The sequence below is a fragment of the Rhinolophus hipposideros genome (assembly GCF_964194185.1).
Source record: "Rhinolophus hipposideros genome assembly, chromosome: 19".
In the NCBI taxonomy this organism is placed as follows: Eukaryota; Metazoa; Chordata; class Mammalia; order Chiroptera; family Rhinolophidae; genus Rhinolophus; species Rhinolophus hipposideros.
Window position 1 is genome coordinate 43958233 of NC_138065.1, and position 21750 is coordinate 43979982.

Sequence of the window (21750 nt, forward strand, 5' to 3'; positions counted from 1 at the left end):
TTCTCTGCTCTTGTTAGATGTGCAATTGAGATATTGGATTTCCTGGGTTGGTTCTCCAATTTTATCTGTTTCTCTCCTATTTTTAGCTACATTTTTGTTTTACTTTCTTGAAGATTTCCTCAACATTACCTTCCAACTTCCTATTGACTTTTAAATTATGGCTGCTATACTTTTAATTTCAAGAGCTTTATCTTGTTCTCTGACTCATTACTCCTTTAGAGTTCCCTGTTCCTATTTTATGGATGCAATATTGCTTCGGCTATCTGAGAATTTTAATTTTAATTGCAGTTTTTGTTTTTTTTTTTTTTTTTTTTTTTGGTTTTGCAATCTTTTATTTTTTAGTTTTACAATGCACCGTAGACATTTTTCCATGCAATAAATGAAAATCTGCTGCTGAAAGAGGGCTGCAGCTGGATAATGAAAGTGACCCTAAAGCAAAACATTAGCCTAAGGTTACAGCTCAGGGCCTGGCAAATGCCTGGGGGACACTACACAAAAGGAATGTCTTCAAAGCCCCTTTGTGGGGCCCTGCAGCCACCCCTGAGCTCCCTTGGGCCCCTTGGGTGGAAGGGATCCTGTAAGCTTTTTTGCATCCACATAAACCCCCCCAATTTCTGTCTGGTTTTCTTCACCTCATCTTCTACCCTAGCCATCTCATCAAATTCTCTTATCATCTCCTCATTGCTCAAATGCATATCATGTATGGCCTCCTTGTATTCCTTGAGGCACTGAGCCAGCCCCTTGTTGGTTTTTCTTTTAGCTTTCTTGGGTATATCATCCCCAGCTGGGCGCTTTACTGCAGCCCTTGGTTCACTGGCTGGTTGTTCTTCCTCTTTTGGCTTTCCCTCATTCTCTGGTTCTCCCTCATTCTCTGGATTTCCTTCTTCTTTTGGTTTTCCCTGGCTCTCCAGCTTCCCCTCGCCCTCTGGTTTTCCCTCGCTCTCTGGCTCTCCCTCTTCTTTTGGTTCTCCCTCCTCTGGCTTATCCTTATCATTAACTATTCCCTCATCTTCTGCCTTTCCCTTGTTTTCTATCTTTTCCTCCTTTTCTAACTTCTCCTTGTCTTCCAGAGTACAAGCCATTTCTGGCTTTCCCGCATCCTGTGGCTGTTCTTGGTTTTCCATCTTTACTTGGTTCTCAGGTATTGCTTCACTTTCATTGCTGAGTTTATCCATGTTGAGATGTCCCCCTCCACACAAACCTGACTAGCCACGGAATTGACTGATCAGCTCAAAGTCCCCAAGGGGCTTCTTGGCAGGATACCTTGGCTTCTGTTTCAAAGCCAAACAATGTGTTAGATTTAATCACGTTAACTCAATTTTCTTGCTTGGCTTCTCAATTGAGGCAGGGGCACACAGCCTGAATCACAGGGAGTCCAGAGAGAGCGAGGCTCGGCACTTCGCGGCTCAGGAGGCAGGCTCCGTCCGTTCCGCTTCGGCACTCGCACGTCTCCCTCCAGGCCCTCCTTCTCCTCAGGAATTCTCCTTCCTCCCAAACGGTGACCAACAATCCGGTTTTTGTTTCTTGTGATGTTTTCTTCTATGCCACCCATGATTGTTTCACCAAAATTCCTTTTGTTTTTTCTTCTTGGTTTGGTCTATTTTGCATTTGTGGCTTCCCAAAATGTCTGGAGATGGCTGGCTATTTGTTCACATCTGGGTGATGTCCTAAAAATGTGATGAATAATTCAGTATGCATGGGTGTGGCTTTCTAGTGAACTTCACTGGAGGGAGATTAGGTAGCAAGCCACCTTTTTCTCTAGAGGAAACTTCAAATGTAAGTAATACAGGCCTTTCCTCCAAGGCCACTCTGTTTGTCCAGAAGAGGGTCCTCCAATCTTCTTCCTGGAGGAGGGGGTTCTGGATAAGACTTCCATAAACCCTCCACTCAGTTAACAGACTTTAACTTAATCCTTATTTGCAATCGGTTGCTTCATTTCTGTGCTTTGTTTTGCCTTGAGTTCTCAAGTTCAGGGCCTCTCTGGTTCAGTTTCTCCAGAGAATAAACGATTTCCTGAAGGCATTGGAGAGGGATCGGCAGTGACCCGGATCCACTAGGTAGGGGTGGGTACCAGGGGCTCTAACTGATCCTTTCTGACGTCAATCACTTTCTCTGTTTTCATCCCTGATGGGAAAGGCAGTCGTGCAGCTCCTCAAGTCGGAATGGGCTTTGGGCCTGCACACTTCCTTCTTTACGGAGAAATACTCCTCGCAGCCTGTGCCGGCTTATTCCCTTGTGCAGGAATGCCTTTGCCTGCTTCGGACTCAGTGTGTACGCCTTTGTTCTGTGTAAGCACAGCCATCAGCGGCCCCCAACTTTCTGTATTTCAGACCCACTGGAAGGGGTCCGGGTCCTTCCACTGCAGCAGGAAGTGGGGTGCTGGCAGTCACATCGCCCTCATCTGCATAGTGGACCCGCTGGCCATGGGATCAATGCTTTACCAGGGGCTGGATCTTGTGCACTTTCCTCTCCTGCAGTGAGGAAATGCTGTACCGTTTGAGCGCAGGCTGGTGGTGTCTGCTATCAGTGACCTCTTCCCTGGAGGACACTTACCTGACTTTTAACCTTGGCCTCATAACCTGACCATCTAGTGAATGGTGACATCGATTTGGCACTATGAGAAGACATCCTGCCATGGCAGAGAAGCATAAGAACTTGTCCCTGAAGAGCCCATCTCAGTGTGATGTCGGCTGCTGGGGGTGGGGTGGTAAGGCTCCTGAGAACTAAAGTGTATGTTGGCCTGTCAACAGGGTCAGATGGGGAACCAAGAATCTCCCTATGAACCTTGATGGAGGAAAGTAGAGGTACAAGAGGTGGGCCCTAGAAAGAGTGAGAAAACTACATCTGTGCTCTCGGCTGCCTTCACACTCCCACGCCACTTGAGACAAGTGTCCTGGGGAAATCTGAGGCCCCATGCAGGCAGCCCCACCAGTCTGGGTCGCTTGCAGTCCTCCAGTAAGATCTATTTTCATTCAGTACAAGACCACCAGGGGCATTGTTGAAAACAAAATTGTTAAAATAAGGTTCTGCTCTGAAAATAACATACTAAAACCGAAAACAGATATGAACAAAAGCCAGCGGGATCTCATGCAGCCTGCTTGGTATGTCTGTTTGATAAAGGAACACTGAAACCCAAATGTCTCAGGCTGAATGGCACAGTTAGGGATGGGGCTGAGTCCCCACCGGAAGACAAGTGGCTCTATACCCCCGTCAGGATTAAAAAAGGAGGGGTGAATTCAGACATTTATGGGGCTGTTAGATACTGGTGCCCAAATGACAATAATCACAGGTCCCCACAGGAGTAGGGGCAAACTGACGGCATCGAGGGGGTTTGGGGACAAACCTGGTGACTCACAGCAGACAGTTTCCTACGTGCTTATGGGTGAGGCCCTTCGACCATTTCAGGTGCCGGTGATCGTGGCTCCCATAACTGAGTTTTATAAACATTGACACTTTGGCCACTTGTGACACAAAGCTTCACTGCCACCTGACGGGAGATGCCCCTCACAACAAAGAACTCAAGTCATGACAGTGAGACATCCATTCCCGCCTACCACCCGAGTTACCCAAACCCCGACAGAACATTCAACAAAGCCACACCACATCACAGGGGGGGAAAATACATGAATTCAGGACGTGGCTATAGGCAAGACTTTTACAGACCACTTTGTTGCAATTTAACAGCACAGTCTGGCCCATAAAGGAAAGCCACAGGGACCTAAGTTGTGAATTTCCACAACTTGAATGCCAAGGTGCCACCTTTGGCCTCTCAGAACCTGGTATCATTGCCATCACCAGCGTGGTGACAGTGCACATGGAGTCGGGTATGCTGGTATGCTAATGCCTTTTTCTCAGTCCCCCTCAGGATAAGGAGCAAGATCAATTTGCATTGACACAGACCGGTCTGCAGGATACTTTCACTGTCCGTCTGCAGGAAAACCTCAGGCCCCCTACAATATGCCAACAGTGGGTAGGGTTGGATCTGTCATAAACCAACTGATCCTTTCTCAGGACTTGTCACCCACTGTATTAATGGCAACCTCACTGCCAGCCTAACTAAGGAACAAGCGGACCAAGCCTTGCATCACGTCATGGAGACTGTGACACAGGCTGGGCCGTTGACCCTGACGAGGTCCAGGACTTGCTCGATAGCTGCAGTTCCTGGGACCCATGTGGGCCAGAAATCAAAAAAATATTCCTGGCAAGATCAAACGGAAATTACTATCCCTGACAGTTCCCACCAACAAAAAAGCCTGTGTGCCTCCTAAAGACTCCATCACCACATCTGGGTATCTTTTGGCCCCTTTTGGCAAGGTTACCCACATTGTGGCTACCTTTGAATGGGACCTCCAACAACGGCAGGCCCAGAGGCCATGCACACAATGATACAGGCCCTGCCACTGGACCAATGGAGCCCTCCAGCCCTATGAAACCACACGTTTCCATAATTCCTACCCATGCAGATCGCAGCCTGTGATAGCACGAGCCTGATACCAGAGTGCTCTGCCTCTTGGGTTTGGGCACATAAATGATCTGAGGAAGCCATCCAACACCCTCCCTTCAAACCGCAGCTTCCAGCCTGCTTTGGGCCTTGCTGAAAACAGAGTGCCTGACCACTGAAGTGTCCTTATGACCAAAGCTGTCCATCCTCACATGGGTCCTCACTAATCCTGCTAATAGGACAGGCTCAACAAAGCTCCATCATTAAGTAAAAATAGAGCATCCAAGATGGAACCCACCTGGGCCCCATGGAGCCACATGACTCCATAAACAAGTAGCTGCTTTGCCAGAGGGGGCTAAACAGCGGTAGGGCCACTCTCACCCCTCAACTAAGTGAGACCACATTCACAGATGTCCCAGCTGCAAAACTCAAAGCTGATAGAGTCTTCTGGGCCGTTGTGGCCATCTTCTCCAAGGATGGCCGCCTTTTCACTGAGACCAGAAAAGAACACTGCTGAAGGGCCAGACTCTGTGTGGCAATGACCACTCCAGCAGCGGTACAGGCCACGCCATCAGCAAGTCCCTGCTACTTAAGCACAGACTCATGGGCAGTTACAAACTGGGGAGTGATACGGCCCAGTAACTGACAAGTTAATAAGGAAGGGCTCCCCTGTGTGAGGACAGGGACTGTGACAGTATCTGTGGATGGAATAAAACCCTATTCATCCCTCATATTAATTGCCTATAACAAAGAACCATTAAAAAAAACCTGGAAACAGAAATGGAATTCACAAGGTAACCTAACACGTGCTCAGCAAATTGCCATGATTGCCTGCTGGGTCCACCACAGAACCGAATATGAAAGTCCACCTCAGATGCAAAAGTGGAACAATGAAAGCCAAAGATACAACACAGACGTGTGACTCCTGCCAGTGAGTGCAGGCCGTGCAACGTGGCACCTGGGCCACATCAAGTGGGCTTCGGCTCCATACAAATGGGGCAAATTGACCACATTGGACCGCTAGTTAGTCCGCAGTCACGATGCCAGGTACTCACCGTGTGGACACATATCCGTGTGCCACAGACACAGAGACCACTGTTGTGGCTTAAAAGAACACACCTTGGCCCTATGTGCAGGTATCCACCCAAATTCCCATCTGAACAAAGACTCAGCCCAAACAACACAGCGATGGACTTGTTCCTGTGACGTAAGGTGGAGCTTTCACGCTCCCTCTCACCCCCAGACAGATGGGAGGAAGCACGCTGACATGAGCAGCTCAAACTATACAAAGGCCATGAAAAAACAACTTAGCAGATGGTACCCCGCCCAAGAAACATCATTTACACATGAAACACTACACTCCAACACATGGTGGGCACTACTGGACTTGCAGTGGATGGAGGACCAGGCAGTCCCCCGATTAGGCCGTGCTGGCAGAATCCCAGCCTCGGTACACCTGACCGTTCTTCCTTTGCTCTGGCTGGAGCACACTCCTGGGGTGACTTGTGGTCGGGGCCACAGTGGCCTCACCAGGCCTCCCAATTCAAATGGGAGGCAGTGCTACCTTCGAGCACCACCCCCTGTGGGACCCCACGGGGATGGGGGAAGGGATGACAACGTCAGGCACCAGGGTTTCCCTGGTCACGCTGGGACCTCTGGCTCTAGTGGGTGATATCATAGGATATGTCAAGTTTATTCAGGGTGTGACTTCCCTCCCCAGGTGGGATGGTTGGGCCGAAAGGTTTGGGTCAAACAACAGGGCAGTGGATCCCAAGGAAGTAGAAGAGGAGAGCCTCTTGGGCCTCTGGATGTTCGTGGAGCAGGAGTGACGTGGGAATTTAAACCTGTCTTCTTCTCACTCCTACAGAAGCCTCTGCTGGGCCCGGCCCCATAACACTGATAAGAATCAGCACGGCCAGGAAGAGGAGGCGAACTCAAACAATGCTGGCTTTGTCATCTCAGAGAAAAGTCCCTCTTATCCCACACTCCCATTTTAATGGCTTGGCCGGGACACAAGGACCCCACGTGGACTCCTCTAGCCCAGTGAAAACCACTGAACTCTGAGCCAAGGTAGTGACAGATACCTGAACAGCCCTCAGTGACCTGCTGGCAGAATTGGGTGGTGTTTGTGTTACCGCCAACACCTCTTGCTGTGGCTCGGTCAACAACGTGGGGAAGAAGGCTCGGCTGAGCACCCACAGGTTACAGGACTGGTTCTGTGACCACTTCAGGGGGCTCCGACCGGGCACTGGGGGTTCCTGGTGGAGGACCATCCTCCTGGGAGGAGAATCACTGTCCTGGTCGGGGTCTCCGAGTGACCCTGGCAAAGTGCTGCCTCAAAATGACAAAAGGGCTCTGTGAGCAAACGTCATCCATCCGGGTTGTTCAGGGGCCGACTGACCCAGCTCCACCTACACATTCAGGGGGCGAACGACGGTCCACCCTGAGGAGCTGTGCTTTATCCGCTACCTCAGTGGTCCAGCAGGGTGGGTGGGGTGGATGTCCAGAAAGGCAGTCGTGCAGCTTCTCGCCTCCTCGCCATTCTCGTCGGAACGAGCCTTGGGCCTGGAACGCTTCCTTCTTTATGGAGAAATACTCCTCGCAGCCTGTGCCAGCGTATTCCCTTGTGCAGGAATGCCTTTGCCTGCTTCGGACTCAGTGTGTAGGCCTTTGTCCTGTTTAAGCACAGCCATCAGCGCCCCCTAACTTTCCGTATTTCAGACCCACTGGAAGGGGTCGGGGTCCTTCCACTACAGCAGGAAGTGGGGTGCTGGCAGTCACATCACCCCCTCCAGCATCGGAGTGGACCCAATGACTATGGGGCGTGGATGCTTTGCCAGGGGCTGGATCTTGTGCACTCTCCTCTCTCGCACTGGTGGCACTTACCTGCCTTTTAACCTTGGCTCCATAGCCTGGCCACCCAGTAAATGATGAAACGGTCCCATGCTTCACACCTTTCTCTGTGGCAGCCACGGCCTCCCATTTCGGAGATTTACCGGGATTTTGTAGGGCATTGGCGTGTCCTCCCAGCACTCACTTCTATAGGAACTGACCATTCTTGACTCTGCTCAGTTGCCATCCTCCCACCTACCATTTTCATATATTTTTGGCTCAAAGACACAGGTATTTGGTCTTTTTCAAGATGAGCCATCATTAATATTGTGTCCTTAGCACCAAACATAGGATCTGGCACATGGTGAACACTCAAACATGTTTTATGGTATAATTCTTAGAAACTACTGCAATTTGGGGTCATTTTCTGAGACTTTATTTAATGTTCATGTGTGCAGGGGTTAAAGTTGCGGCAGGGATGGCTGTCAGGAGACTACTAGAGGAATTCAGGTGAGGTGAAAGTGGGTACTTCTAATCTGTCGGAGCAGAGATGATTCGTTATCCTGAGCACCATATCCTTCAGAATGCTCCATCTTTGAAATTCTTTTATTCTTGTACGAGTGTATCTCTAGCTCCATTCTTCTTCATGCTCCTATTTCTAGAAATAAATTATGGCCTCTACACCTACTCCTCAGATCTTGCCCTTCTTTGTGGCCCATGTAATTAATTGTGTGTGGTCTTTCCATACGTTATTTTGCAAGGGTGATCAGAATTCAAGTCATGTGGAAGAAAAGATATTTGCCATGAGTTACAGGGAAGCAGCCCATCACTACAGAATAGAAAGGTGTAGTTTACTGGAAGCTCGTCTCTGACCTGTGCCCACTGTTGGGTCCTTCTCATACATATTCTCAAACCCTGTGTACGCTTCCTTTGCAGCACTTATTGCAATTTGTCATGCATTGTTTTCGAAATTATTTTTTTGGTTGGGGAACATTTGGGACACGTGTGTGTTTCTCCAGGGCCCATCAGCTCCAAGTCATTGTCCTTTAATCTAGTTGTGGAGGGCGCAGCTCAGCTCCAAGTCCAGTTGCCATTCTCAATCTTAGTTGCAGGGGGCGCAGCCCACCATCCCAGGCAGAAACTGAACCGGCAACCTTGTTGTTGAGAGCTCGCACTCTAAGCGACTGAGCCATCCGGCCGCCCCTGAAATTATTTTTTGATGACTCTTCCATTGGACTTGAAGCTTCATGAGGTCAGGGACCATGTCTATCATCTTTGCTGTCCCCCCAGCACTCAGCAGTCCTCAGAACAGGAAGGTGTCTCAACAACAGCTGAACGCACAAGTGATGAATGCCAAAGCACAGGCTGCTCCGACGTGTGGTGACGACGTTTATGTACAGAGTAAAAAGCTCCCCCACACAGCCACCTCATTCTATGCCCGCAAGCACTCTGCTATCCAATCAGAATCAGAAATTGGTGAATTCTACGGTGACTAGCTTTCTCAACATGGCTCAAAAGATGAAAAAATGAATATCTGACATGAAATGAATTTATAAATCAGTTTATTTACAGATTTTTTATCTTTTCTTAAAGTACATTTCAGTTAACAAATCTATTTACACAGGTATACATGGGAATTCATCCCAGTTATTTTACAGATCATACTTACAAATCACACCCTAAGTCTTCTGTGCAAAGTTGCACTGGATGTGACTATTGGCTGAAAATGGCCTGAAAACCAGGCTATTTACACACACACAGTAAACGGGTTTGTTTTTCATGTCTGCACAATACAGTACACACACGGAGGCCGGGCCTCCCAGAGAACACTTTGCAATGTGTTTCCCAAGAAGGCTTTGCAAAGTCTGGGAGAAAAAGCTATCCAACATAGGTTAATTAAAATGACAGTACCTCCTTTACATCAGTTTACATTTTTTTCTTCACATTTTTATAATACAAAGATATTTTATTGAATTGCTGCACAACCAGTTTAAGATGATTTGTAAACATGTAAATTTCTACAATTTGCATGAAACACCATTGTAGTTTCTATCATTTGCTCTTTGAATTACTGTTTTATTCACTAGTATTCTTAAGGTAGTAAAAGAAGATGTAAGTTTGAACTTCTTGCAGAAAAGTTATGAGTCTCTAATGCTGTGCGAGTACACACTTTATTCAAGTATTGCAAAAAGCTAAGGCCACTTTTTTTCAAGACAAGAAAGTGAACAAAACTGTTTTTATCAATAGGCCACAACACTCTTATGAGCAATGAAATCTCTTCTGAAAGATAATTTCTCAGAGACCTGTAGTCACAGAAGGAATTTTCTTTTCTTTTAGGTAAAAGAAAAACAAATTACCTTCCTTATTAACTACTTTTGAGCTCTTCCCACTTTTCCCTAGAGTAAAAATTCCTGTTTAGACCTGAAGAGGGAATCTATACCCTGTATTTATTTAACCCAGAGTTAAGTACCCTGGATAGCACAAATTATTTTGGACTCAGAAATAAATCTGAAGCCGGTATGTTGGTTTACTACTAAATTCTGAGTGCTATTCTAAAAGATATTACTGCTGATGCAAAGATCTTTTTCTTAGAGGAATTATGAAGAAAGAGGATGGGAGTGTGGGGAGAAGGAACAAAGATTAGAAAGAGGAAATATTTAGATTCTTGGTTAAGAGGCAGAGCTTGATTAAAAAGATCCCAATAAGGAACAAGTGGCTGGGTGTCCACATTTATCATTCCAAATCCTAACAATAAACCTCTTTCAAATTTATCCAAATAGTTAAAATAATAATAAATCTGCTAGCTCTAGATTCCTTTGTTTTCTGCTACCAAACTATGAATAATCATTAGCAAGGAGTAAGACTGACCACTTCCTGCCTCATGTGGAACCCGGAAGAATTCTTAGGACAGTAAATACAGACAGATGGAGCACGTGAGCTGCCGCCACATTCTTAACAGGAGACAAGTCCAGACTGCTGGTTCCATGGACTTACAGCATTTCTTTCCTTTTCTGGAATCATAATGTCATAAAGAATAAACTTTTTATTAAAAATTGATTTAGGTCCAAATAATGAGGATGTAGAACAACAACCTATATTCCTATTATATTATTTTCATATTCATTTATAAAAAATTTACAGCAGCTGTAAAGTTTCAGTATCATAAGGACAATGTAATCCTACAAACAGCCAAAGGATGCAGACAAGATGTTTTTCTGTCTGCCAAATAACACAAACTGAAAAGCCTTGGCTTTTCCTTGGCCATGTGAAAATACTACCTCCACTCTACTGGTTAATCACCCCAAGAAACCCTAGCTGCTCTTAGTCAATTTGCTCATTATGGCTACGAGACCAGAGCTCAACATCAAACGCCCAGAAGAAATGCTGGCAGTACATTAACCCGAGCATTTCCTGAGACCCAATCACATTTCAGTGCTTTCCTTATTTGTCAAGAGCTATCATACCAGTCATTGTGCAAAATGCAAATATTCCAATGATCATTTCAGTAAGTTTCTCGTAATGACAAGATGAAACCAAAGAGGGATGGCAGTGTGCATAGTGAAACATCTGAGACGCAAAGGCAAGTTGGAGGAAAGATGCAGAAATGAATGAACGTGCACACTTAAAAATTATACCATCTTTGGGGTTTTTCTAACATATTTTTTGAAGCTATAACATTCCAGAATATTTGTAAATATGAATCCAGTGGATGTCTTATATCATGCTTCTAATCAGGACCTCCAATATTAAGGCATTTACATTCACGCCTAAGATTATCCATTCTTCTAGATTACATGGAGAAGGATAGAACTGATTAAGAGAAACCAGTCAAGAAGGCAGGGATGAGGTCCCAGGAGAGCTTCACCTGTGCTCTCACGTAGCAGCTGGAGTCTATTGTGTTTTTGCAGATACAGGTAATGGTTGTGAGAAGCAGTGCTGCTGAGAGGAAGAGTTGAATGTTACAGTGTCTTTACATTGTTTTATCCCATTGTTGCTCCTGCAGATGACCTTGGAAAAACCTATCTTCTTTTCACTGAATTAAACTGCCTTCTTCGATGTGTCTGGGTTTGTTAAAACCGTAGGTTTCCTGTGCAAAGACCATGACCATAGAAGCTTCAAGACGGAAGTATAACTATTACAAGAATCTCTCACTTCTGAATAGGGACACACATTTTCAACTTAATAATTTATCTTAAAATAAATTAAAAAATGTTCCATAGCACAAAACAAGCACACAAATAATAGACAATATCTTCTTGTCTTTGGTGCACACACTCATTTCCGAAATCATTCAAGTAACAGCGTCTCTGACATCCTGGGGAGAGATGGGAGCTGACAGTGTGAAGGCCAAAATGAATTATCTCCACTTTTGCCGTGCCTGGATGGCTGAGGTGGTCCTGAGGATCTGAGAATCTGGGAGCAGCTGGCAGAGGTTCAGAGGAGTCACCAATGTGCAGGGGTAGACAAGGGGAGAAGAACCAGCCCTGCACCAGTCCTTTGTGCCCAGTCTTTAGTGGGGGCATTTCTTTGCTTTCATGTCCATATAGAGAAAACTGAAAATAATGCAGAGGTTTAAAATTCTTCAGCCGGTGCTCAGAAAGCAAGGCGACCACTGATTTCTGTGAACTTGACAGTCCACTGGTGCTGCTCAGCTACCATAATGGAAGAAAATGGTCTTCCAAAAGAAAAGAAATGAACTCCAGAATGAGACACAGGTACGCATCATTAAACCTGCCTACTTTGAAGTGGTTAAGGGTTTAATACTGTTGAGAGACTATAATAGCCATTTATGACTTTCATGGAACAGACCAGGATTACATTTCAAAAATGGCATAATGCATTTATCTATATACCTCTCCTGCCTGACTTCACACTCAAGGAAGTGCTACCCTAGTCTCAGCTACGAGGTAAATCTGGTGTTTTCAGCCCTCATCGGAGACCCAGTAGGGTTGCTAACAAGAGGAGGAGAATTACTCTGTGTGTCCACATCAGGGGTGCAACCCTGCCCACTGACGATAACCAATATGGCCAGTGGACAGTCTCTACAGGCAAAGGCTGTGATACCAGATATACCGCTTGTCCCATGGACTCCAAACCCGTAGTCTTTAAGAACAGGTACGAGATCCAGAAGCACTCTTGTTAGGATGGAGATGGGTGAGTATCAGGAGGCAGAAAAGCCCAGGACGCATATTAGCACTCAGTGTTCGATTTATTTGCAAGATGTCACACAAGCAGCACTCTCCCCTGTTTTTCACTGATCTGATTCAGAACATCAATAGTATCTCTGATCAAGGTCTCAAAGATCCCATCAGCTAGCTGCATCTTCACACACAACTCATCCTCATCGTAATTCACCCACTGTGCCTCCTCTTCGTGGAGCTCTTGTACCTAGAAGTTAGAAAACACAAAGGTTAGAGAATCCCTGTCACATGAAAGCTAGGAAATTTATTCTATTTGCTGACTTTGCAGTGTCATCCATGGGACTATATGCCAAGGAAATAAGCCAGAGAAAAAAGGTAAATTATGTGATGATATCAACACTCCTTTTAAAGTTCCAAAAAGTTCAAAAAAACTCAATGGCAAAATAAAAGAAGGCTCAAAACAGTCGAGACACCTTCAAATCAGTCAAAATAGAATCTGACAATATTCTAGTATTTTATAGATAGTAAGGATTACAAGCATGTTGTCTATGTCAACATAAAATAACGTGTATAGAAACTTAAGGGGGAGAGAAGAATGCAAATTACTAGATATACTAGATATATGCTCTCACAAGTATAAAATGCATGTATCCAAAAACAATGCTGGATCTGATTCTGGAGCATTATAAATAAATGAATACAGCTTAATATTCATTAGAGTATTTTTTAAATGTCCTACTGCTTAAGCTTATTTTAAAAATCATCGTTATGCAACACTTGTTCCTTTGGCCTTTCAGATTTTTGGGATTCCTAAGGTAAACCAAAACTAATCAAATTAGAACTGACCAAGATTTTTGTTTGTTTCCAATAAATCTTTAAAAACTACTTACAAAGGAAACATATCAGACTTATTATACATAATGATATCAGTGGGATGGAGGCTAGGTGGAGAGAGTAAAATCCTGATCAAGACAAACTCAGCCAAGGTATTGCAGTGGTGGGGTTCTTTAACCTCAAGTCCAACTTGGCAAAAAAGCCACATGCCACAAAAAAGCTCCTGACTTGCCCTGATCACAATTGCATCTTGAAAAAGACAGAGGAATTGAAGAGGAGAACTTGTACTGGTTCCCATTATGAGGAAAGAAGAAGACTCTTAGGAGAAAGAGACCACCACATCCCACCCTGGAGTTTGAGAGAGTAAGGGAGGAAAGAACAGACCTGGCAGCATATACCCTGGACCAGGGTTATCAAGTAGACTATGAGGTAGCCGCTACATTCTTCTCTTTGAGGGAGGTTATTTGAAGGATATGTAAAAACATTCATTCCTTTGTTCCCTAATACATGCTCCATAAACAGATACATCACCGAAAAGGATTCTACGGTCAAATAAGTTAGAAAACACCCTCTAGAAGTTTCACAATGCACATTAGCCTATTAAAGAGAAGTCCACCAGTAAAGAAATTTGTTTAACACAGAGTTCCCTGAGTTATTTGATCAAAGAACCATTTTGTGTGGATGTATAAGAAATACCATTAACCTCTCAAGGAAGGGATCTTCAGCTTATGAGGGGAATGCCTAAGGCAACACTTCTCAAACCGGTGCTGGGGGAGAACCAGGTAGGTGTGTCCCCACAAAAGATTTCATAACACCCGTGAATTTATTTGTTCAGACAAAGTTGCTCAGCTTTTGTAAGTTACCTCAGCCCTTAATGTTAAATCTGTTCTTTGAGCAATTTCCTCGCCAATAACAAATCGTTTTGGCCCTATATTCCGGATGGACCCCACGGTGCTCTCGTCAGTAGCAGCAAAAGTTCTGCTCCTCCTTAAGGACAGGAACTATTTCCCTCTCAGGCGGGGAGAACGAACATCATGTTTTCCTTTTTGCTTTGGCCGTCAGGAAGCACAAAGCCCAACATGGAACTTCAACTATAGCAACTGGGGGACCTTACAGCCTCTAAATCTGCCTCCATTTGCTTCTGCTGGTTTTGAGAGTCTATTACACATGTTCTATTACACATGTTCCTTGCTTCTGAAGATGTATATGTATGTAAATTAAAGTGTGGTATATATAAATTAAGTTACATTAAAAAGTCAGTCCAACAATAATTTCTTTTTTTTTTTTGACAGGGTATTACAGCTGATAGAAAAGAGAAATATGGTAAATGGAATGTGGCCCAATTTCAGAAAGCGTATGTCAGGTCTTTCAACACATCCTGTTGAACAGGATGGGGAAATACATATCAGTTAGGTGGACATGTACTTTTTTGATTAAAAAACAAAACAACTATCAAACTCAAAGGAAAGTCCTGCCTGAAAGACTCAGGAGCTTTGCCCGCTGTACCCCAGTCTGTCTCGTTCATATTTCACTGTAGTGATCAGCCTGTGGGATTGTGTTCTGTGAGCTCAAGATTTTTTTTAAAAAGTTGTTATTTATAATTCCCCAGTGACCCAGGCAGTACAATCGATGGTGTTAAATATCTGGCATTTGGATTTTTTAGTGAGTACTAAGAGCCGTCTGTCTTTCGCTCTCTCCAGTTCATCATTTTTAGCAATGACCTAGGTGAAGGCAGGTATATCAATTTTAGAGGTAACATGAAGCTGGGAAATGTAACAACTATGTTAGAATAAAGAACCCAAAAATGTGCTGGTAGCTCGGAATGATGGGCCAAATTTAACAAGATGAAGTAATAAAATAAGGTCCTGTATTTGGGCCCCCAAGAATAACTACAAAAGCACAGGTTGAAATTTTAGTCTTGAGGTTTTCCTAAGCTTTTGGGAGTCCCTTGAGAATAATACAGGTAAAAATAAACAAAACAAATGTGACTGTGAACTGTGCTAACCAAAGTCGTGCACCACTGAACTATGACGGGGACACGTTCTGAGAACTGCGTCACAGGTGACTTATCACTGAGCGGACACCGAGGAGCACATCACACGACCTGCTGCTGCTGCTGTGCAGAGCGTCCCGTGCCCCTCGCTCTGTGGTCCCTGCCAGTGCTCCTGGGCGACAAGCCCGGGTATCAGGTCACTGCACAAAACATCCCGAGATTCAATCAAGCACAGGAGAAAATGATGCAATCAGGAGACGCGGTCAACTCGACACGTGTGAGGCAGCTAGTGGCACAGGACGGACTACTGTTATCCAACAAACTCTTTTTATAAACAGAGAAGTACACTTTAAAATAATGATAAAAAGTATAGTGTTGTAAATACATAAACCAGTAATAGTAGTTTATCATCATCATCAAGTATTATATACTGTACATAATAGTATGTGCTGTACTTTTATATGACTGACAGCACAGGTTTGTTTACACAGGCGTCACCACAAATATAAGTAACGCGCTACAACTTATGATGTCACTAGGTGACAGGAAATTTTCAGCTCCATTATCTTACGGGACTACCATCACGTAGGTGGTCCATCACTGGCTGAAACGTCGTTATGTGGCTCATGACTGTACAGTATATAGAAAAAGGGAGGAGGTCATATGACTGTACTAATTAAACAATACATAAAACATTACATGGTCAATTCTGAGCATATTTAAACAGGGACACTGACAAAGAGTTAAAGCTGATGACATAGAAGGGACTCAAAAACCCTATTAAACCAATGTTTCATAGGAAGAAAAAGACTCAGGTGAAATAAGATAGCTGCTTCAAAGGCATGTCGGAAAAATTAAAATTGTTATGTAAGTCTCCAAAGCAGTAGAAGCAAATTATAATTAATCACGTGAAAAATCAATGTAGGCTTAATATGAGAAAACTTGTCAACAGTGAACAGAGCTATCTACTACCTTGTCAGATCATAAGTTGTAACGGAGAGTTAATCGTTAGCTGGGGGTTTCACTGCAGGACTTGAATAAGTGCAATTCCACCTACAGTAGGAATGTTTTTCAAGGCTACTGCATATAAAGGATATATAAAAGTTGGTCTAATTACAAAAGTACCCCCTTATTCACAGTTTTGCTTTCCACAGTTTCAGTTACCGGAAGTCAACTGTGGTCTGAAAATATAAACGGAAACTTCCAGAAATAAACAACTCATAAATTTTAAATTCTGTGCTGCTCTGAGTAGCATGATGAAATTTCTTGCTGTCCTGCTCCATCTTGCCTGGAACATGAATCACCCCTTTGTCCAGCATATCCACACTATATATGCTGCCTGCCCATTAGTCATTTAGTAGCCCTCTTGGTTATCAAATCAGTTATCAGAGAGAAAAAGCACATTCACATAACTTATTATAGTACACTGTTATAATTGTTCTATTTTTAGTTATTGTTAATCTCTTACTGTGCCTAATTTATAAATTAAACTTTATCACAGGTGTGTATTATAGGGAAAACCAGTATATATAGGATTCGGTCTATCTGTGGTTTCAGGCATCCATTGGGGGTCTTAGAACATTCACCCCTCGGATAAGGGGGGACTACTGTACTGGTTACTCATTCCATAACATACATACTTTGACCATGCATTGCTATAAAGAGCTCATATTCTTAGCTAACCTAAGATGTAAATTAATCGATGTCTTTGTGAAGTGGTAAAGGGACAGTGAATGAGGACTAGAGCCAAAAGAAAGATTTCTTTTCTATTTTGGGTAACAGAGGCCTTTATGTCTATAAAACATTCTTTGTATTTTGCTTATCTCAACACCTAAAGACTGATTAGCGACATTACTAGTCCAAACAACAATAGCTAAATTATATATTTTCTTAATCTGAAAGAAGCAACTGTTTATTATGAACTATTTAATGCAATAGTTTACCATGTTACAAGTGCTTTAAAAGGGCAATTAATATTCTGTCTGAGGCCAACACCTCCCCTTGTGTGGATTTGGTCCTTGCCTGCTCAGGGATATCACTCTACCAGTTCTCTCCAAGGCACTTTTTCTCTACTGAATTCTTCCTATCAGCCCACTTCTCTTTTTTTCCTTTTTCTTACCTTTAGTTTGTTATATGAAAGGTTTTTATATACAATCAATGTGCACTGTAACAGTTTATACTAAAAGTCAATCAAGTTTATCTAAAATGTTACCTGGCTGCATAGTACATTGACATTACTGCCCACACGAAAAGGGAAAACACATGGATTACAATAATTTTGGGCTATTCTGGATTTGGAAAGTGTTCATACACCTACCCTATTAAACCAAATGCATCAGAAAATGTTTCCAGACCATGTAGTTTAGATTTGACATATTACCTCACCATTTTGTTACTACGAACACAATATTGACTAAAAAAGAAAAGGAAAGAAATAACATATATCTAATAAAATAGGCAATATAAAAAGAGGACTAATGGAATTAAGTGGCCTCTTCCCCATTTCTTTTTACATTCTAAACAACTGGCAACATTCCATCAAGACACATCATTAAAAAGTCTTATTACACTGATTTTTTTATGAAAATGATAAGATGGCTTGAGTTGATAGGGAAAGGAACAGTCAAAAAAAGTCTGAGAAGGGGAAGGAAGTAAGGAAGGTCTATTTAATCCATTTACAATAATTTAGCCATTTTTTGTGTTTGTATATAAAAAGTCAGCTTCTTTTAAGCTAAAAGAACCCTCTCTTGTCACCACTTCCCCCCTCCATTTTTCTCTTTACAAAGACCTCCACTAAGTTCATTACTGTGAAGATCAAGTGAAACGTGAATGCAAGTGTTCAGAGATACACCTGAGTTCCCCACGGTTTGCTACGACTTAACATACTTTTAGGGAAAAATGGATGAAAGACCATTTTACTCCCTCTCCTTATTTTTTTGTTTGTTTGATAAATGTTTTTTCCAATACTAGAGAAATATATTGCAAAATGGAATATATCCTACCTAGCTATAATTCTGGATAATAATGATGAAATAATTATAGCTAATATTTATTGAGTAATGTGCAGGGAATTGTTCTATATATATTAGTCATTTCATCCTCTTAATTTCATCAAGTAGGTACTATTATCATCTTCACTTTGCAGACAGGAAAATGACGCACAGAGGGGTTAGTTAATTTGTCCAAGGTTACACTCCATGTAAGTGGCAGAATAGAGATTTAAACTCGGGCAGTCTGGCCCCAGAGTCTACACTGGTCTCTTTTCAGTTCAGTTCCTTAAATTTTGCTTCCACTCAACTTTTTATTTCTCAAGTTCTCCACATCCACCAAATACTGTTAAGTGATTCATCTACCAAGTCCAAAAGAAAGCAATTTCTAAAACTGAAGGGCAGAAATGCAGCAAATGAAGGCTTTAAGACTTTACTATCATAGACTTACAGTCAATTCTATTCCCTTTCCTTTCAGAATCAAACTACATCCCAATTTTAGGAGATGGTCAAAATAAAAATAGTTCAGTTCTATACACTGACCAGGATATGATCCACTCGGTCTCTTTTCTTTCTTCCAAATTTCATCATTTTCTGCCAATCTGTTTTGTGGTTTGGCTCCTTTTTAAGACTGAACAACTTGAGTACTTCGGTTGCTATGAAGTTCTGTAAAAATAAGAGGAATGAATAAAACACAACAAAGTTTCTAAGATTTCGTGCTTACAATGCAGCAAACACACTTATGCTAAGAATACAATATTTCTAATAAAAGAGCTTCCAAATTTCTTCCACCCCCAGTTCCACTTAGCAATTTGAAGAGAAAAGCATTCTATAAGCTCAGACTTTATTCACTTAAATAATTTTTGTTTTTACACAACAAAAAAAGTAGAACCCATTGATGATTCTGCAAAGAAAAATCACTTTGGGATCCCCTATACCCAAGAACCACTACTAGCTAACTTCAAACTGTCAAAACTACTAAAGAAAGCATAAAATAAAATAAAAAGAATCTCTGACCCTGAAAAATCCAACATAAATTTTGGGAGCAAAAAACATGTGAGCAAAATACAGAGCTTTGGCTACCATAGCTTATTTTGAAGCACCAAGATTCAAATATGTTAAATTTCAAAAATATTAATCAACTTCAGTAGAAGAAGCATGATAATCTTACTGCTAACAATATTTGAACTATCATCCGTAAACCAACTTTACAAAATGTTATTTAATATTAAAGTTAGTGGGGAGCACTAAAGTTAGTGCTTAACCTGAGGCATGTATTCTGATGACTGCTCGTATGGATCATGGATCTTATTTTCGACTTACTTGTTCTTTGTTATCAATACAATAATTTGGGTTTTTATTACTTTTTAAGCATATCTGAAGTATATCAAGTATATAAGTCTACATATTATTATTACTTGTTAAAAAACAGCTCAGCAGCATCACTTGGGAGCTTGTCAGAAATGCAGAATTTCAGGTCCTACTACAGACCTACTGAGTAAGACTCCATTTTAACAAAACTACATACAGACGATCTGTGTGCAGTTAGTCTGAGAGGCATCGCACTCGAAATAAAACCTTTGCTGAATCAAAGAAATATGTGCATAGGCAGATAGATCTCCACCAATGTGACATTAAAGTAGGTTTGCTGGGAGTCCAGAAGGACACTCCATCTCTTCAGGGGCTTCTTAGATAAAAAAGCATTATTTTTTATATATCATATTACTATCCCACATATTTCAAAATCACATTACCAATTTGAAAATCAAAGATGGAAAGGTAACCCCTATGTGTCCAGGATTTAATATATGACATATACTCAGGTGTACTTTTAGAATATTATACCTATCTCTAAATTACCAAAAACTCACCTAAAAATCCTATGTGATGTCATAATGTATCTCCCTATTTCCTAATTTTTCTTAGATATTATAAACTGTGTGTATATAGGAAATGACTATTAAAAGTTGTATTTTGATGTGCAGAAATTGAGGATTCAGGATTCTCTCTCATGCCGACCCCTCCATCATTCACGGAGTCAATGAATTAACAAGTATTTATTGAATACCGACTATGGGACAGGCCTTAAGGACAGAAAGGTAAATAACACAGAGGAGTGCCCGCTTTTAAAGCATCACAGCATGTATAGATCTGTGCAAATGAACAGCAAGTCCAAACAGGAGATACTGTACAGTTTGCAGTTTACCTTTATTTCACCAAGGTTATTTGGATTTTTCACTCGTCGGAAGTAACTAGAGTTGATTCTACATGGCTTCATCCAGACAGGCTGATTCAAGTTGGGATCCTCAGCAAATATTTCCTCAAAAATCTCTTTTGTTAAATCAAAAACCGCCTTGATAGAGAAAAATAAAACGAAACAAAATGGCTAAGAACCCAAATTTCAGACCAGAGAGAAGTTTCAAAGTTAGAATTCTCCTCCCATGTTACATACCTGTGTGTAGACCCTTTTACTAGCGCTCTCTATATCTAGACCCTTACTGGCACAGCCAAGCAGTTTTGCAGGAATACTGATGCTGTGAAGATCATGACCTAATTCTTTCCATTTCCAAAGTTCTTCTGCTGCATTATGTACAAGAACTTCCACTTCCTCTGCAGTGTGTGGGGCTGCCAAGAGTGCTTCACATGGCTTTGGGGGAGCTCTTTTAGGTTCTGCCATTAGAGGCACAATTGTTTCTTCTGCCTTATTTTTTTGGATCTTGTGAGAAGAGCTCAAACCAAAGTCCTCATCAAACCAGTCTTGATCATCTCCTAACACGCTGAGGAACTCCCGGCTGATCTCAAGCTCAGCAAGTCTCTTAGCAAGCTCTTCCTGCCCGCTGGCTCCAAATACCGGACTCTCCTGCAGGGATGGAACCATTCACACAGAGTGCCACTTAATGAATGACCTTACATCACTTAAGGTTCATTTTTTTTAAGACAAAGCAAATATATTATTTGTGTATTTACTATCTCTCTATAAATAAGCAAAACAAAAACAATATGGTGGCTACTACTGAACAATTTAAGAAAAAACTATCCTGTTTCTCACAATCCTGCTTAAAGAAGCCTTGTAATTTAATTTTTATAAAATGTCTACAGATTAGTTTTTGTTTTCTTTTTGTGTCATCATTATTCTGTTTCTGAAGGACTGTTTTGTCTCTGGGATATGGAAATAGGATATGAAATTTCTCACCTTTGGTAATTATCTGGCTCAAGGTACTCAAAATCATTCCTTTTGTTCAATTGTCCAAGGACAAACTAAACAAGTTGGTGGTCTGAGTACATGTCATAGTGGATTTAATTCAGTTTTACCAGAATCAACATCTCAACTGGTAATCTCTGCAGGGCAACTATGACTGAGTAGGTATTGGGACAAATAATTTCACAGGCAAAAAAGAAATGGGTTGAGAACCATTGGAAAGCGCCATGGGATATCTTTGTTCAGTGAATCTGAAGGGAATCTAATCTGTGGACAGTATTCAGGGGTTGTCAATCCAGCATAAACCTGGCAGTGTTTGTGAC

At 42.3% G+C, this 21750-nt stretch overlaps 2 protein-coding genes across 9 annotated transcripts in view; both read right to left on the minus strand.

Moving 5' to 3' along the window:
* Positions 1 to 317: 317 nt before the first annotated feature.
* Positions 318 to 1503, minus strand: LOC308487275 (uncharacterized protein). Its single transcript, XM_081025283.1, has one exon. The coding sequence runs from the start codon at positions 1173 to 1175 to the stop codon at positions 489 to 491; it is 687 nt and encodes a 228-aa protein (XP_080881409.1). The 5' UTR covers positions 1176 to 1503; the 3' UTR covers positions 318 to 488.
* A 7315-nt stretch (positions 1504 to 8818) lies between these two features.
* The window catches only part of CEP350 (centrosomal protein 350), a 110398-nt gene continuing 97466 nt past the window's right edge, over positions 8819 to 21750 (minus strand). For all 8 annotated transcript variants that reach the window (XM_081027003.1, XM_081027000.1, XM_081027004.1 and 5 more), the window contains 4 exons: positions 20681 to 21088; positions 20435 to 20581; positions 18772 to 18894; positions 8819 to 12661 (listed from right to left, as the gene is read on the minus strand). In XM_081027003.1, coding sequence (XP_080883129.1) covers positions 12497 to 12661; positions 18772 to 18894; positions 20435 to 20581; positions 20681 to 21088 — 843 coding nt within the window. In that variant the 3' untranslated portion in view covers positions 8819 to 12496. The remainder of the gene's footprint in view (positions 12662 to 18771; positions 18895 to 20434; positions 20582 to 20680; positions 21089 to 21750) is intronic.